The 17,388-nt window shown below is 38.7% G+C and overlaps 1 protein-coding gene across 2 annotated transcripts in view; it reads left to right on the top strand.

The window, feature by feature from the left end:
- sptbn1 (spectrin, beta, non-erythrocytic 1) overlaps positions 1-17,188 on the top strand; it is an 84,212-nt gene extending 67,024 nt beyond the window's left edge. For both annotated transcript variants that reach the window (XM_058401162.1, XM_058401164.1), the window contains 20 exons: positions 11-213; positions 1,053-1,143; positions 1,804-1,950; positions 3,499-3,762; positions 5,145-5,369; positions 5,453-5,542; positions 5,621-5,899; positions 6,286-6,416; positions 7,260-7,464; positions 7,779-8,153; positions 8,858-9,102; positions 9,214-9,352; positions 9,483-9,567; positions 10,428-10,624; positions 12,281-12,378; positions 12,467-12,521; positions 13,035-13,246; positions 13,818-13,991; positions 14,116-14,158; positions 15,580-17,188. In XM_058401162.1, the coding sequence (XP_058257145.1) occupies positions 11-213; positions 1,053-1,143; positions 1,804-1,950; positions 3,499-3,762; positions 5,145-5,369; positions 5,453-5,542; positions 5,621-5,899; positions 6,286-6,416; positions 7,260-7,464; positions 7,779-8,153; positions 8,858-9,102; positions 9,214-9,352; positions 9,483-9,567; positions 10,428-10,624; positions 12,281-12,378; positions 12,467-12,521; positions 13,035-13,246; positions 13,818-13,991; positions 14,116-14,158; positions 15,580-15,810 (3,489 nt within the window). In that variant the 3' untranslated portion in view covers positions 15,811-17,188. The remainder of the gene's footprint in view (positions 1-10; positions 214-1,052; positions 1,144-1,803; positions 1,951-3,498; positions 3,763-5,144; positions 5,370-5,452; positions 5,543-5,620; positions 5,900-6,285; positions 6,417-7,259; positions 7,465-7,778; positions 8,154-8,857; positions 9,103-9,213; positions 9,353-9,482; positions 9,568-10,427; positions 10,625-12,280; positions 12,379-12,466; positions 12,522-13,034; positions 13,247-13,817; positions 13,992-14,115; positions 14,159-15,579) is intronic.
- The last annotated feature ends 200 nt before the right edge of the window (positions 17,189-17,388 follow it).

Raw genomic sequence — 17,388 nt, forward strand, 5'->3', positions numbered from 1 at the left:
CTTTCTGCAGGAGTATGTGTTAGCCCACACTGAGATGCCCACCACTTTAGAAGGAGCCGAAGCTGCTATTAAGAAGCAGGAGGACTTCATGACCACGATGGACGCCAACGAGGAGAAGATCAACGGCGTGGTGGAGGCCGGACGCAGACTGGCCAGCGACGGAAACATCAACGCTGAGAAGATTCAGGAGAGAGCAACTTCCATTGATGACCGGTAAAAGAAATGCACACTTGGGACGATTTTGAATTTCTTCTTCTTCTTCTTCTTCTTCTTCATATAAAGTTTGCACTCAGAGCAATTCAGACCTTTGTCATAACAAAAGACAATGCAGAAATAATGTCAGAGTGATGCATGAGACATGTTTCAGTATACACAAGATCCTGATCTTGGCTTTTATTCTACTGTAAAATTTCTTGAGCGAGAAGCCAGACGTCCAGCGTCGCCATCTGCTACGATAAATCACAATAAAATAAAACGCTGTAAATACAGACAGAAACGATATGAGGCCAATATTAAACATACGAATATGGTGTAATTAATGAAGCGTCCCTGTAATGTCCTAAAAACATCCCTCTCTGTTCCCCAGACAAGGCATCAGAGCAGATCATAATTCAGAGAATTATCTCAGCAACTGATTTATTCCTGGATGAAGTTATTCTTTATTCTTATATCCCTTCAGTCCATATTTTAAGTGCTTGTGTTTAGATGCTATAAAAGGTTTCAGAAACCTCTCAGAGGGGTGAATAGCACTCAGGTGTTTTTCATATTCTGAAAGAGAAACCCAGAACATCACGTTTTTTAGACTTAAAGGTGAAATAGTGGCGTGTATAAGGTCACTGGACTTTCCGGTCATTTTATAGACACTCTGTTCGAAGGTCCAGTGTAAATCCTGGGGGTGTAGGGGGAATTATTTCAATTTCAACCCACCTAATAATATGTGGCTTACTCTTAGGCTAATGTTACTTAATGCAGCTTTAAATTCCCAGCACTTGATACAGCATAATGATGACCAGGTTGCGATCGAATCTGACCTTTGAACTTTCACTCTGCAGACATAAGAAGAACCGTGAGGCGGCTGTGGAGCTGCTGATGAGACTTAAAGATAACAGAGACCTACAGAAGTTCCTGCAGGACTGCCAGGAGGTACAGATCCACATATTGTTTGGGCCAAAAATTACATTTAGACAAAAAAATGTTCATTTACGTAGTACAAAATTGATACCAAGACATTTTTGATGTATGGATGTTTATTTCTTTTGGGGTTTTTTTTTTATACTTTAAGAAGGAGCAGAGGAATGTAGCCACCGTTTTGGTTTCATGTAAAACAATACATTTTCACACACTGCGTCAAGTCGTTAAATATATCAACACAGTATATGAAACAAAGACAAAAGAATGTGACAGAGCTAAGAACAGTCTTGAAGCTAAATCGCTTTTATTAGCATGAGGTAGGAGGCGTGGCCTAACGTCTGAATTCAGAAATATAAACATAACATTAAATGGATTTAATGTTATAGAAAGTGTTTATGTAGACACAGTGGCACTGTTGTGATTCGTGTTTATTCGTTCATGCCTTATGATTTAGCACAATGCTAAATGGCTAATTGGCTGATTGAAGGCTAAAAGGAGGACAAAACAGTTTGGACTTTTATACACGTTGTGTAACGCTTTGTGTTCGTACACCAGCTGGTGGAGCTTGAAAAATCTTTCACTTGCCTTTGAAGAACATGTGCATGTATCTTTCCCCTCCTGTTGCTTACACTTTTTCTTTCCTGTTGTGTGTGTGTGTGTGTGTGTGTGCAGTTGAATCTGTGGATAAACGAGAAGATGCTGACAGCGCAGGACATGTCGTATGACGAAGCCAGAAACCTGCACAGCAAGTGGCTCAAGCACCAAGCCTTCATGGCTGAGCTCCAGTCCAACAAAGAGTGGCTGGAGAAGATCGAGAAGGTTCGTCTGAGGTTTAAAGGTTCTGAGGTTTTACTTTTAGTCTATCTGACATGCCCCGGCTGACATGCCCCGGCTGACATGCCCCGGCTGAGTCTGCGTAGGCAGAATACACTAAAATAAAGCAGATGAGTAACACTAGAGAACATACTTTCCTCTGAAACATCCAGATATTCAGAAGCCATTTCTTCTGTTAGAGATTTACAGAAGTATAATTGAATTTTTATTAATTATTTTGAGCTCTGAGGTAGTCAGTAATCTCTCCAACTCTTTCCCTTCGTCCCTCATCTTTTTCTTTTTTTTTTCTTTTTTGCATGTATGCTCCATTTTCTAGTCTAACTGGAGGAAACCACGCGCCCCCTAGTGGTGGAGTGTGTTAATAGCTGTTGACTAATTTCAGAATCAGAATCAGAAAAAGTTTTATTGCCAGGTACAGCAAAGGGTCAGCAAGGAGCACTTTACAGTACTAGGAATTTGTCTTGGTGTCAGGTGCAAACATATACGCAGGTAGATAATTTAAATAAATACTGTATAAGGTGACTTGTATGAAAATGAGTGCAGTAGAAAAATGTAAAAAGTGAAAGTGACTGTAACATATATACAGATGTGAGGTGTGTACACAATGTAGAATGAGATACGTATTGTGTACAAAAGTGTGAGTTTGAATGGACAGTAGTGCAATTTAGAATGTGGAAGTGAGTGTCCGGACACCTCGTTTACATTACAGCTCCTAATACTTTTATTAATAATATTATTATTGATTCATATTTTTATTAATAGAAATACACGGTCATGTATAATAAGGAACAGTAACAAGGATGTATAGTAAGAGATAATTACCATGATAAAACAATACATTTACAAACATAAACATTTTAAAAAATAAAAAAATATATAATAAAAAAAGTAATATTAAAATGTGTTTGTTTTATAAAATTAATTTTTAAAATGTTATTTTTGTTTATTTTCTTAATGTATTTATTATTTGTATAATTCATTAATTCATATTCATTATTTATTATTCTTGTTTGTTTATAAATAATTAATTATATTTAATTATTTAAACATAATTAATAAAAAATAATGTTTTTGTTTTTTTAGATTATATATTTATTTTCCTAATTTATTTATTATATGTCTAATTAATTAATTGATATTTCTAATTATTGATATTATTATTATTGTTGTTGTTGTTTAGTATTTGAGGTACTGCTTTTAATTTTTTTAATTAATTATTTCATAATAATTATTTAATTACTAAATAATTTACTTGAATTATTATTTAATTTGTTATTTATTATTTAAATTGTTATTTTACTATTGAAATCCACTACCATCCAGGATCCATCCATTTTTACATGAAAAGTTGTCAAAGAGACACAAGAAGCTACAGTCTGCTGAGGACAAAATAATCTTAATAATGTTTTAAATTGCAAGAAGTTCAGTATCACCAGCAACCTGTCTACAAGAAAAAGAGCAGTTAGAATAATATATGATAAAATATAGTGTCTGGCCTAAACCCCTTTCCCTCCGTGTCTCTGTGTTGTGTAGGAAGGGATGCAGCTGGTATCAGAGAAGCCCGAGACGGAGGCCGTGGTTAAGGAGAAGCTGTCGGTGCTGCAGACGCAGTGGCAGGAGCTGGAGTCCACCACGCAGACCAAAGCGCAGTGCCTGTTTGACGCCAACAAGGCCGAGCTGTTCACGCAGAGCTGCGCCGATCTCGACAAGTGGCTGGGGGGTCTGGAGGGTCAGATCCAATCAGACGACTACGGCAAAGATCTAACCAGCGTCAACATCCTGCTGAAGAAGCAACAGGTATGAACGAAAGTCTGCTGGAGATTTCCGCTATATTTTACCTATTAAACTGTCACCTAGTCAGCGTGACCATAATGACAGCAATATGTAGATATGGACAAACATGAGATAAAATATCATATCTCTTTTCTCACAGAGTCAAAAAATGGAGATTTCTCCTGTTTTTGTCGTGTCCATATTAATCATTGAATGTCTTTGTCATGTCTCACTCCACATTGGTGGTTAATATGAAGCTCATATGAAAGTAGACACTCAGGACTTTCAGAATGTTGATATCAAACCCATTTCTGCTCTCTGAGATGCTCCAAGTGCTTGTTCATCTAAAAAGCAGCTTAAATGTGTAAAATTCTGTGTAAGGTTATCCAACAGAGGGAAAAACACATGTCTAAAACACACTGAAAGCCAACAGAGTCCTGACTCATTTAATATCAGACTCAGAGCCAGAACATCATCCATTTGTTTACACCGATTAAAAAAGTCCATATGTACTGAGTAAAAAGTGTTACAAGCAAGTAATAAGTCTCGATAAACAAGTAAAAAGCTTGAAATGCTTTTGAAATATTTTTGTGTATTTTTGTGTTTTCACATCATCGCCCGTCTGCCGAACCCATCGCTCTGCACAGTTTGAGTTTTTACCCACTGATCGGCTAATTGTCAGGCTCTTCGTGAGCTGGCTCAGAATTTCCGTCATTAGAGAAAACGTCACGCCGTGCCGAGCAGCAGGAAGCGGAGATGACGGCGAATTTTCATTTATTTATTTATTTACTTACTTATTTACTTACTTATTTATTTTTTAACTGAAGCTAAAACGAGACGCAGACGCAGAGACTCATGCATGAATCAGTTTTAAAAATATTTACAGAAAGTAGATTCCAGACTTTGTAAGGAGTCAAATTAACCACAATATTTTTAATGAAAGAAACTAAAATTAATCTTATTTATTTATTTATTTATTTATTTATTTATTTATTTATTTATTCTCATCCACTTTTCTAGACCTGAAAAATTATTAATATATAAATAATACTAAAATAGAAACAGCGAGTAATAGAAATGGAAAAATAGATCAAATATTGAGTGTCTACGATTTTGCAAAATATATCCAGAATATTTTTTGGAATATTTTACGGTAATTGGAGCAGGAGAAATAGTTTTGCTACACTTGTGGATCATTTTATTTCTTTTAAGCATAACATATTTCTTAATATTATTATTTCTTTATAATTATTTAAATTAGAAAAAAGATTATCGAATCAGGGTGTACAAACGTTACAGATCGTAACACAATAGTCAATAATCCCAATCATCTCACCAGATTTAGAGAATTTAAGGAATAACAGCTTTGCCTCTGAAGTATAAAATAAGCTCGTTTTCTTGCACAGATGCTGGAGAACCAGGTGGAGGTGCGTAAGAGGGAGGTGGAGGAACTTCAGTCGCAGGCTCACGTGCTGCGGCAGGAGGGTAAGGACACGGACGAGGTGGACGGGCGGCGCGAGGTGGTGGAGAAGAAGTTCCAGGAGCTGCTCGATCCTCTTGAGAAGAGGAAGAAGTTCCTCATGGCTTCCAGGGAGATCCACCAGTTCAACCGAGACGTCGAGGACGAAATCGTGAGTCGAGCGCAATGGGCGATGTTTGATGTTTGAGCGAGCTTGACACGTGAATGACATCATTTCCTTCGTTTCCTTTCCAGCTCTGGGTGGAGGAGAGGATGCCTCTGGCTACTTCGACAGACCATGGCCACAACTTACAGACTGTTCAGATGCTAATCAAGAAGAACCAGGTGAGGCTTTAAAATGCACACACACACTTAAACACACACATTACGATCTTCAACTACATCGCGCTGTTTCTCTTTCAGACCCTGCAGAAGGAGATCCAGGGCCATCAGCCACGCTGTGACGACATCTTCGATCGCAGCAAGAGCATCGTGACGGATGACAGCCCGAGCGTGGACTCCATCCGAGCGCGCCTCGCTGAGCTACAGGACCTGTGGAACCTCCTCATCCAGGAGACAGCGAAGAGGCATGAGCGGCTGGAGGAGGCCCATCAGGCACAGCAGTACTACTTCGATGCGGCCGAGGCGGAGGCCTGGATGAGCGAGCAGGAGCTTTACATGATGTCAGAGGAGAAAGCTAAGGTGTGTAATGGACAAGTAGTGAAACAACTCTTGGAAGTGAAAAAGTGGGCGGGGCTAGTAGCACACGTGCTGGTTGCTGCAATATAAAGGTATTTTTTTTCCAGGTCTGTTTGCTAAATTTTCAAATCCACAAAAAATTTTACACGGGAAAGTCGTGATCTGAACTGTTGCTGGTTTTCGGTAACTATCTGCATATCAGACAACTACCAAGGAAACCACGGCAACCAGGAAACTCATGATAGGAATACGCACCATGTCGTACTATGTAGAGCAAATTTACTGCTGTGAAACTGCTGGAGGGTCAAAGGTCAAGCATTTTGTAATTTATTCTAATCTCATTCAGACAGAATAATTAATTGCTCACTTGTGTTTTGTTTCTCCGTCAGGATGAGCAGAGCTCCGTGGCCATGCTGAAGAAACACCAGATCCTTGAGCAGGCGGTGGAGGACTACGCCGAGACGGTCCATCAGCTCTCCAAGACCAGCCGCGGCCTGGTGGCGGACAATCATCCCGAGAGGTACAGCAGAGTTCAGCACTCCAGCATCCTTCATCCCCCTCATCATCATTCATCACTGCATTTTATAACATGCAGTCTGACACACAGAGCATCAGTCCCTGATTAGATATTTTACTATCAAGAATGAGGTCATTTTATTTTATTTTATTTTATTTTATTTTGTTTTGTTTTGTTTTCATTTTTATTTTATTTTATTTTATTTTATTTTATTTTATTAAATAGTACATCAAGTTTTTTTTGTTTGTTTCCTGCATAGGTTTGGAAAAATCTAGAAAAGTCTGGAATATTAAATTTTTTTAATTGTGCACATCTTAATGTCAGTACTCTACAAAGTGGCGATTAAATATGAAAACGCTATAGATTTTATTTATATTTTTTAAAGTCCAGAGTGACGTGTCAGGCGTTTTTTTATCTTCCAGCCAATCGGCTCGCAGCTCAGGTTAGATTCTAAAAAATATTACATTACCGAAATGAAGACCTTTTCTAAAGAAATCCTCTTTATGGGACATATTCAATGCATTTAAATAATTATGATGTTTTTATATAAAAGTTTAAAGCTTTATAATTATTCACGGTCATTGTGGGATTGTGTTAGAACATGATTATAAATGAAGGAATTGTTTATAGCACCTTTGTTACCAGAGCAGTAATCTTATATAAGTTTTCCTTCATAGTATTATTAATATTATATTTGTATATTCTAGTGACTAATTCTTATGGAGTCAAATCAGAATCTGAATCGGATTTGTTGATTCTCTCTCATATTAAAAAATGAATCATTTTCACCTGATTCGTTAGGATTCGTTTGAATGTAACTGATGCATGTTTCTGTTCACTCTGCAGCGAGAGAATAGGCATGCGGCAGTCGCAGGTGGATAAGCTGTACGCAGGACTGAAGGACCTTTCGGAAGAGAGGAGAGGAAAACTAGACGAGAGATTCCGACTCTTCCAGCTGAACCGCGAGGTGGATGATCTGGAGCAGTGGATCGCCGAGAGAGAAGTGGTGGCAGGATCTCACGAGCTGGGCCAGGACTATGAGCATGTCACTGTAAGTCGGCAGGAATAATGATTAACACTCCACTACTTTTAACTGTGTCCTGGATGTTTGCCTGGTTCATGGTGGCCAGGTTTCTTTTGATTATAGCACTCAAAATAATTACACTGAGATTTATTGATCAACTGAATCAAGTTTCGGTAACAAGGAAAATTTAGCATGTTATAATTCTTTACAAAGTGACCATAAATAAATAAATCAATCTCTCGGACAAAAGCTGCACCATATTGACCAAGCGTTTATTTTTTGTTAAATATAATTTTATACATTACTTTTAATCTTCAAACTGTTGTTTCTCTTTTTCTCAGATGTTGCAGGAGCGTTTCCGTGAGTTCGCCCGTGACACCGGGAACATCGGTCAGGAGCGTGTGGACGGCGTGAACCGGATGGCGGACGAGCTCATCAACGCAGGCCACGCCGACGCCGCCACCGTCGCCGAGTGGAAGGACGGGCTGAACGAGGCCTGGGCGGATCTTCTGGAGCTGATCGACACTCGCACGCAGATCCTGGCGGCTTCCTACGAGCTGCATAAGTTCTACCACGACGTCAAAGAGATCCTGACCCGCATCCTGGACAAGCACAAGAAGCTTCCGGAAGAGCTCGGGCGAGACCAGAACACGGTGGAGGCACTCCAGAGGATGCACACCACCTTCGAACACGACATACAAGCACTGGGGACTCAGGTTTGTAAGCTGTTTATAGAATAAATTAGCTTGAATGAATTGCTATGAAAATTCAAACAGAAAAGTTTATTTTTTGAGTAAAATCCCATCTAAATACATTGATCAGGCATAACATTATGATCACCTGCCTAATATTGTGTCGGTCCCCCTTTTGCTGCCAAAACAGCCCTGATTTGTCAAGGCATGGACTCCACTAGATACCTGAAGGTGTGCTGTGGTATCTGGCACCAAGATCCTTCAAGTCCTGTAAGTTGCGACTTACGGGACTTAACGGATACTTTTGATAGATACTGACCACTGCAGACCGGGAACACCCCACAAGAGCTGCAGTTTTGGAGATGCTCTGATCCAGTGGTCTAGCCATCACAATTTGGCCCTTCGTCAAACTCGCTCAAATCCTTACGCTTGCCCATTTTTCTGCTTCTAACACATCGACTTTGAGGACAAAATGTTCACTTGCTGCCTAATATATCCCACCCACTAACAGGTGCCATGATGAGGAGATACTCAGTCTTATTCATGTCACCTCTCAGTGGTCATAATGTTATGCCTAATCAGTGTATACACTAATATATAAATAAAATTACATATATTCATATATAAAAATAAATAATGCATTTTTAACTGAGATAAAAATGACCTGAACCTGATCTCTGATCCAGATATCACACTTCCTCTCCTCTCCTCTGTGTGTGTGTGTGTAGGTCAGGCAGCTGCAAGAAGACGCAGCACGTTTGCAGTCAGCGTATGCCGGCGATAAGGCTGATGATATCCAGCGGAGAGAGAGCGAGGTCCTGGATGCATGGCGGAACCTTCTGGAAGCCTGTGAAGGGCGGAGGGCGCGTCTTCTCGATACAGGAGACAAGTTCCGCTTCTTCAACATGGTGCGTGACCTCATGCTCTGGATGGAGGACGTCATCCGCCTCATCGAGGCCCAGGAGAAACCCAGGTGAGTGTGAGCTTCTTCTGAGAGCGTTATGGTTACGATCTGAAATCTCACTGATGGGGTTGTTTGGTTTCATTTAATATGACCGTGTGTCCTCGCACCGGCTTGCTGCAGGGACGTGTCGTCTGTGGAGCTGCTCATGAACAATCACCAGGGCATCAAGGCCGAGATCGACGCGCGTAACGACAGCTTCACCGCTTGCATTGAGCTGGGCAAGTCTCTGCTGGCACGCAAGCACTACGCATCAGAGGAGGTGAGGGACGAGCCTGCACACTCGAAATGTGGAAATAAGATGGAGCCGTGTTCAGTCCACATGAATATCAGTGTTCTGAAAATGTCTCATTGCAATAATTGTTGCTTTTTTATTTGCATTTTGTGCGCAGATTAAAGAAAAGTTGCTACAGTTGACAGACAAGAGGAAAGAAATGATTGACAAATGGGAAGACAGATGGGAGTGGCTAAGACTGAGTAAGTCCATATATTTTTGTTCACTTGACATTGGAAAAAAGGCTAATACACGAGGCTTGTGTAAGCATTAGATTAGTTTTCATTTAGCTAACATCAAATTCGAAGAATTCGGTAGCGTTATTAAAACGTTGCTCACGCAACCTTCCGAGCAATCTTGTAAGAGCTTTAGAAAGCATCACATGAAAACATTCCATGTGAAACATCCCGAGAACATTCTGTTAACCTAAAAAAGCTTGCGGTTATTTGAAGCCTCATTTTTAGAGGAAAGAAAAATAAAAACCTGAAATCAAAACCAACAAAATGTCCTTAAATACATCCGTATTAATCTGTCAAGAGAGATTAAAGATTTATTATTAAACATAATAATAATAATAATAATAATAATCTAAAATAAACCTAAGACATAATTCATGGGAGGAATATTTCTTTCACCTTGTTAAAAACAATAAGTTCGCAATGTTGTATTTTTTCCCCTTGTTGTTCATTTTTATTTATTTAAATATATATTTTTTAAAAAATTTTAAAATTTATTTTTTAGCATTTATTGGAGATGGCTGCTGAGAAAGTGGGCATGTCCCTATTGACCTGTTAAACTCTGATTGGTAGAACAATATTTCCATCCATCCAGATGATGCTATTTATGGAAGAAATCACATTATGGAACAAAAAAAAAAAGAAATAAATGAATCACATTTCATATTCTCTTTCGCTTTCAATTTTATTCGCCCAGTGTCCTGTTCCTCAGTCAGATCTGATCTGAAACACAGAAGTTGCTTGTGTGTGTGGGTGTACACTCACTTTTAACGATCCTGCCACTAACTTTCCTTTTACTTTGCATCTGTGTGTGTGTGTGTGTGTAGTTTTGGAAGTGCACCAGTTTTCGCGGGACGCGGGGGTAGCCGAGGCGTGGTTGCTGGGTCAGGAGCCGTACCTGTCCAGTAGGGAGGTGGGTCAGAGTGTGGACGAAGTGGAAAAGTTGATCAAGAGGCACGAGGCATTCGAGAAGTCGGCCGCGACCTGGGAGGAACGCTTCTCTGCGCTGGAGAGGCTGACTACGGTGAGATACACACCCCGTTACTGTTAGTCATATTAGCAGGTGAAAATGTGTGTGTGTGTGTAAAACATTTCATGATGGTTAAACTTGAATGAAGAATAAATTAAAGTTAAGCTGCTGCCGTAAAACAGGTGAGAAACGTGGGTTCAGTAACCATAAATCGTCATGACGGAGTTAAAGTGAAGAAATAAATTTGTGTAACCTACATCTTATACCAGACTGAGGAGATTAAAGTCATAGATCATCCATTACTCCATCAGCTTTCAGTCAGAATAGAGCTTCAACCTGCTTTCATCAGCTCTAATCAGGTTACTTCTTACATCTGTAAACTGGAAAATCATCAGAAATATTATTATTATTATTCATAACAATAAATAAATAAATAATTTATTACATTTATGATAGTAACAATAACATATTTGTACATGGTGACAATCTGATCTATTTATTTTTGTGTCACCATTTGTTTATCTGACCGTTTTATATCTTCGTTATTTTTTTTTCTCCTCTTATGATGACACTTTACATCTTATTTATTTATTTTTATTCATTATTTGTAGTGGTAATAGAGTAGTAATAATAATGATACCAACTGAAATGAGGATTTTATTCTTTAAAATCAATTGCATTTAAAAAATCTGTATAATAATAATAATAATAATAATAATAATAATAATTATTATTATTATTATTATTATTATTATTATTATTATTAATTCTGGTAATGTGTTTTTATATGCAATATATATTTTTACAGATAAATATATATAATTTCTAAATATATAATTTGTTTAAATATATAATAATTACTTTTTTTGTTTATTTAATATTAATAGTAGTAATAACTTTATTTTTAATACAGCATTTTTAATATTCATTTAAAAGAATTTAAAATCTGTTTAATTTTATTTTTCAACTTTTTTCTTTGATAGATTTATTTTATTTTATTTTATTTTATTTTATTTTATTTTATTTTATTTTATTTTATTTTATTTTATTTTATTTAATATTTAATTATTTTATTTATTACTGTGCTTTTAAAGGCCGATACTCAAACATAGTGTTGTGTAATGTGTGAAGTGGATTATTTTTCTATAACAGCATCTCCTGAAATCTTTTTATCCTTTTATTAACACTGCCAGAAATTCACTTTTATTTTCTTCATTAAAGAGCGACATCACACTTCTGATCACTTTATACTGCAGTTACTCATAACGTAGATGTTGGAAAGTTGCAGCTTTACCACTGACTGTTAAAATACTGACGCTGAAGAGCCGTCGCTATAGAAACGATGCGGTGTTAGAATACATTGCTGTGATTTGTCTTTCAGTCTTTCAGTGAGGAAGGTTTTCTCGAAAGCAGAAGTGACCTGTGAGTGAAATTAGTGCAGAACACGCTCTTCCTCATAGCCACTACTTCCTCTTCTATGATCATTAGATTTACCAGCGCAAGCGTGTTTACAGTCAGAGATTTTCTCCTTCTAGAATGTTCTTTTTAAATATTGAGAGTTAAACCTAGTAAATCATCAGCTGGAACTTCAGAAAGAACGAAAGCGGAAGTGAAATTTCGTCTAGGTAAAAAGGAGGAAGGGAAGTGAGCAGGGCTCCTGGAGTGTGTGTGTGTGTGAAATCATTTGACCTGTCCTTCCTCCTGTCTCAGTTGGAGTTACTGGAAGTGAGAAGAAGGCAAGAAGAAGAGGAGAGAAGAAGAAAACCCCCGACGCCCGAGCCGGAGCAGGAGATCGAGGCACAGCAGAGGTAATCACGCTCAGAGACTCGCTACAGAACTGATCTCATTTTTTCTTATTATTTAGAATTCTGCATAAAAGTTCCTGATCTTTCACAGAGAAGGAGAGCAGATCGCTCAGAACGGACTGCCATCAGACCAGGATTCCCCACGGGTGTGTTACCTTATATCCTAAAACACACACACATCATGTTATAATACACTCTAAGGCATTATACACATTTACATAATTATTTAGGAAAATGCATTTCATTTAGGTTTATTTATTAAGCGTTATAAATTGTTAAGAAATACGAGGCAGTGTCAGTAATATTATACGGTATTTATGTAATATAAGCTTTAGACTTGCTCATTAGGGATAAATGTTTGGGATAAATAGTAACTTAACATTTCTATACTTCTCTAACGCTGCTTTGAGACAATGTCCATTGTTAAAATCTCTACACAAATAAATGGAATTGAATGGAATATTCGTAGCACACTATAAGACCGATGCCAAAGGATGAAGCTCATGCTGTTTTCAACATGCAGATAGTTTTCTGTTCAGAGATGTTGTGATGCTTTTTTGTGATGCTTTGTGGTGATTTTTTTTCCCGGGTTGATCGTGAGCTCGGAGACAGTGTATGAACTTGTCCCTGCCTCTCTCCGTGTCTCTGTCTTATTTCAGGACGGAGTGGACGGAGAAATCGTGAACGGCGTGCCTGAGAGGAGCTCTAAAGAGGCGAGCCCCATCCCATCCCCGAGCTCAAACAGACGCGCCAAGGGCAGCCAATCGTCCACCCTGCCGGCCAAAAGTCAAGAGTCTCCCTCCACCCAGCTGGAGGGCTTCCTACACCGCAAGCATGAGTTTGAGGGACACAATAAGAAGGCATCCAACAGGTAACTCCACCATCGTGATCTAAAACGAACGTAACCATAGTAATGTAACTAACACTAATGGTGGGTAGTTACAGCTCCCTGAAGTTGCATCATATGCAGCATCTACTGTAAGGAAAAAAATCACTTAAAAATAATCAACAATCCTGTGCTGTGGTGATTAATAAATGACCATTTTTATCCATTTAGAGTTACATTTAATGTCCAAGAATTAACTTCCTGATATCATCTGATATAGCAGCATCATTCCCTCTCCCAAAACCTCTCTTAAGTCTCTTATGTGACTGACATCTGAAGATGTCGGAACTCGCTGCTTTACCTAAGACTGTCACAAATCTCTGACACTGGAGACTCCTTCCATAAAATATCTTCACCATATCAACAGTAACAGATTTTTAGATAGATATTTTATTCTGTTTACCTGGAGCATCTGCTATAAAAAGGAAGGAGAAAGTTCTAATACAGGACGATTGTTAGAAGACCTTCCGACCAATCAGAATCCAGAATTCTACGGCGCTGCTGTATAATTAAGATTGTTGCTGAAAATTTTTTCTTTTGAAAAATTCTCACCCAGGTCCTGGCATAACGTGTACTGCGTTATCAATAACCAAGAGATGGGCTTCTACAAAGACAACAAGAACGCCGGGCAGGGCATCCCGTACCACAACGAGATCCCCGTCAGCCTGAAGGACGCCGTCTGTGAGGTGGCCGTCGACTACAAGAAGAAGAAACATGTCTTCAAACTGAGGTGAGCTGAACCTGAAGTCATGAAACCTGATAATAATAAGAAGAATAAAATTTATATTTTTTGCCAAAAAATGGATTTTGTCATGACTTCTTCTTCTTCTTCTTCTTCTTCTTCTTCTTTACAGAGTGACAAATGGAAACGAGTATCTCTTCCAAGCCAAAGATGATGTAAGACACTGTCTTGAATTCTCACGAGAGGTTTAAACATGTAGAAAAATCGCTCAGAAGTGCCTCCTTGTGGCAGACAGGAGGAAAAAAATAATAACATCCACATTATACCAAAATGTCAAGGACCTGCAATGTTGTGCCTGGAAACTAGATGCATTACTGATAATTATACACCTAATATAGAGAAGAAACCACTAATATTAGCTAGAACTGCTAAGAGTGTTGTAAAGGTTACAGCGCAATATATCAACACAAAACACTTTTCAGTACTGACCCACAAAGTCTATTCACTAAATTAGCAACAATCTGCACTTTTTCTGTAAGAGAAAAGCAGATATTATTGAAGCTGTGTTGCTTTTCATTCTAAATTTGTCGTAGCTTGAGATACACACAATGCAGTGTAGATTTAAAAAGCAATAATATTACACACAAATGAGTAGGCAAGCCGTTGTCTCAGTTAAAGCAGAACAATATTTTAAATGTGAAGCACAGTTTAGAAAATATCTGTTTCATTTAATCTGAATACACCATATTACCAAACGTTTTGGGACACCCCTCCAATCATTGAATTCAGGGTTTGGGCTCGGCCCCTTAGTTCCAGTGAAAGGAACTCTTAATGCTTCAGCTTCATACCAAGACATTTTGGACAATTTCATGCTCCCAACTTTGTGGGAACAGTTTGGGGATGACCCCTTCCTGTTCCAACATGACTGCACACCAGAGCACAAAGCAAGGTCCATAAAGACATGGATGAGTGAGTTTGGTGTGGAGGAACTTGACTGTGGGGATCCTTTGGAGATGTCTTGGTATGCTGAAGCATTAAGAGTTCCTTTCCTTTTCAGGGCCAACCCCTGAAAAACAACACCTGAATTCAATGATTTGGCAATATAGTGTATGTGTAAATATGATTAGATTTTTGAGCACATGGCGTGGTTCTAAGCACAGCAAGCACTGCTTTCATGTCATTATTTGTGGGTTCATGTTCTTCGTTTGTGTTACCCGATTGTAAGCACCTGTATTGTGTTTTAGTGATTTACCTGCAGGTTCCTGGTTCTTTACATCCTCACAAATTGTCCATTTTGGTTACTTTACATCCGAGTTGTGTTTCCGAAGTTTGTATCACTAATCATATCTCTAAAGTTTTATCAGCTAACTTGGGGAATTGAAAGTGCTTCCGAGAAACAAAAAATGGACACTTAAATATAGCACTCATGTTTAAAAAGGTTCCATTTAACAGCTTTAAGTTTTCTGAGGGTTGAAAGTAGGAGCCATGAAGTGTCCAAAGAACCCTTGAAGAACCCGGTTTTTCAAAATGGTAGCTCATGCAGTCAACCAGGTGTAAACAGTTTGAGGAAATCGAGGTTTTTGTGTGTGTGTGTGTGTGATCTCTCACCCTTGTCTCCTGTGTGACCTTTTCTCAGGACGAGATGAACACATGGATGCAGGCTATTCAGAACGCAGTCAGCGGCTCCTCCCCTTCAGACAAGTCTGACATTATGCCTAGCAACCAGAGCACTCCCGCCTCCAGCCGCGCCCACACGCTCCCTGCATCTGTCACCCTGACAACCGAGTCGAGCCCGGGCAAGCGAGAGAAGGACAAGGAGAAAGACAAAGAAAAGCGTTTCAGTCTCTTCAGCAAGAAGAAGCAGTAGAGGCCAGTGTCCCTAACAGCAGAAACGTCCAGTTCCTCTCTATCATCAAATTTGTCTTTATATCTTCTCTTCACTTTCTTTCTATCTCTCTCTCTCTCTCTCTTTCTCCTGTCCGTTCACCTCATGTGATATTCCAGCATGCAAGCCGAAGAGCGTATACGCCACACTCTGTGCCTGAAGTCCCTCTGATCGGGTTCCAAAGTTACGATAAAAAAATTCGCAAAAATAAAAAAAGGAAAGATTTTTAGCTAGGGTGTGTCGTGAGTCAGGTTTGGAAATTTACCAGGACCAGGATGTATGTGTCTTTTTACTCTGTTCTGTTTCTATTTCAATTTTAAAGCTATGATTTTAATTATCGGTTATGAATATCACTCTTTTACTTGACCGTGTCTTTCAGATGGGTTGGATATTTAAAAACAAAACAAACAAAAAAAAAAGAACAAACGCTTTCCTCAATTTTGTGAGGCTGTCTCGGAGGGATGCTCTGCGTCTTATCTGTGCTGTCGGGAAGCAAGGCGGTGATGCTTGATGACGAAAATCAATTCCACTGTGCGATTCCAGTCAGGAAGCTGAACCTGACATTTCCATATGAAGGAACCTTCGCTTAAAATTCCATTCGCTTCTATAGTCTCCATGTTGGCCGAACCTGCCTCTTAACAATTCCAGGCTTTAAAGCCGTAGAAGTCCTCGCTAATATGAAGGTCGATTAACATTTGCTTGTCGTGTGTCCTTTATTAAAACCACATTTTTTTTTTTTACCTGTAAGAATGTTATATGCTATATGAAACAAAAATTACTCCTTTTATTTTTTATTTTTTACATATTTTTTTTTATTCCTTTTTTTTTTTGTTGTTGTTGTTTTTGTCACTTCTTTTGAGTTGCATCATAATATATGTTTCAAATAATTCTAGTACAGAGTATTGAAAAACTAGCTGTATTATAAACACTCTATAGCGTCGATGTTAAGTGGAAAGTGGAGCTCGAGCATTTACTGGAATTAAATAAACGGTAAAGTTACTCAGAACAGTATGGTCGCTTGCTTGTTGGCTATAGCACTACGCATTATTATTATTATTATGATTTTCTTTTTCTTTTCGGCTACATTATACCGCTATTTGATACATAGTGTGCATTCCTCTGTCACTGTATGTAATGTAATGAAGAAACAAACAAACAAACAAAAAAAAAAGAAAGAAAGAAAATCATCTACTGCACAATCCGAAATAGCGTAATAGGAATGAAATCCTTTTGCAGCGTCGGCGCTGGTGAGGGCGTATAATAACCTCATGATAGTGCGACTGTATGAAACTGCACCTGTAGACCTTTTACCCCTCTCTGTTAAATATGTGCGATGTCATTAAAATGCTTTTAAACATTACCGCCTTCTGTTGACTCTTCTCTACTGGTTTATTTTTACAAAACAGAGTAAAAAAACAACAATGAGCGGTAACAATTAGAAGGAGCTTTCTACAGGTTCCTGCATGTGATTGGCTGTTCCTGTCGATGGCAATAATGATGGACCGCTTGATCAACCGATGGTGGAACACTAGTGAGCGAGAGCTGGCGAGAAGTACAAGA

This window comes from Hemibagrus wyckioides, linkage group LG10 (genome assembly GCF_019097595.1).
Source record: "Hemibagrus wyckioides isolate EC202008001 linkage group LG10, SWU_Hwy_1.0, whole genome shotgun sequence".
NCBI classification, from domain to species: domain Eukaryota; kingdom Metazoa; phylum Chordata; class Actinopteri; order Siluriformes; family Bagridae; genus Hemibagrus; species Hemibagrus wyckioides.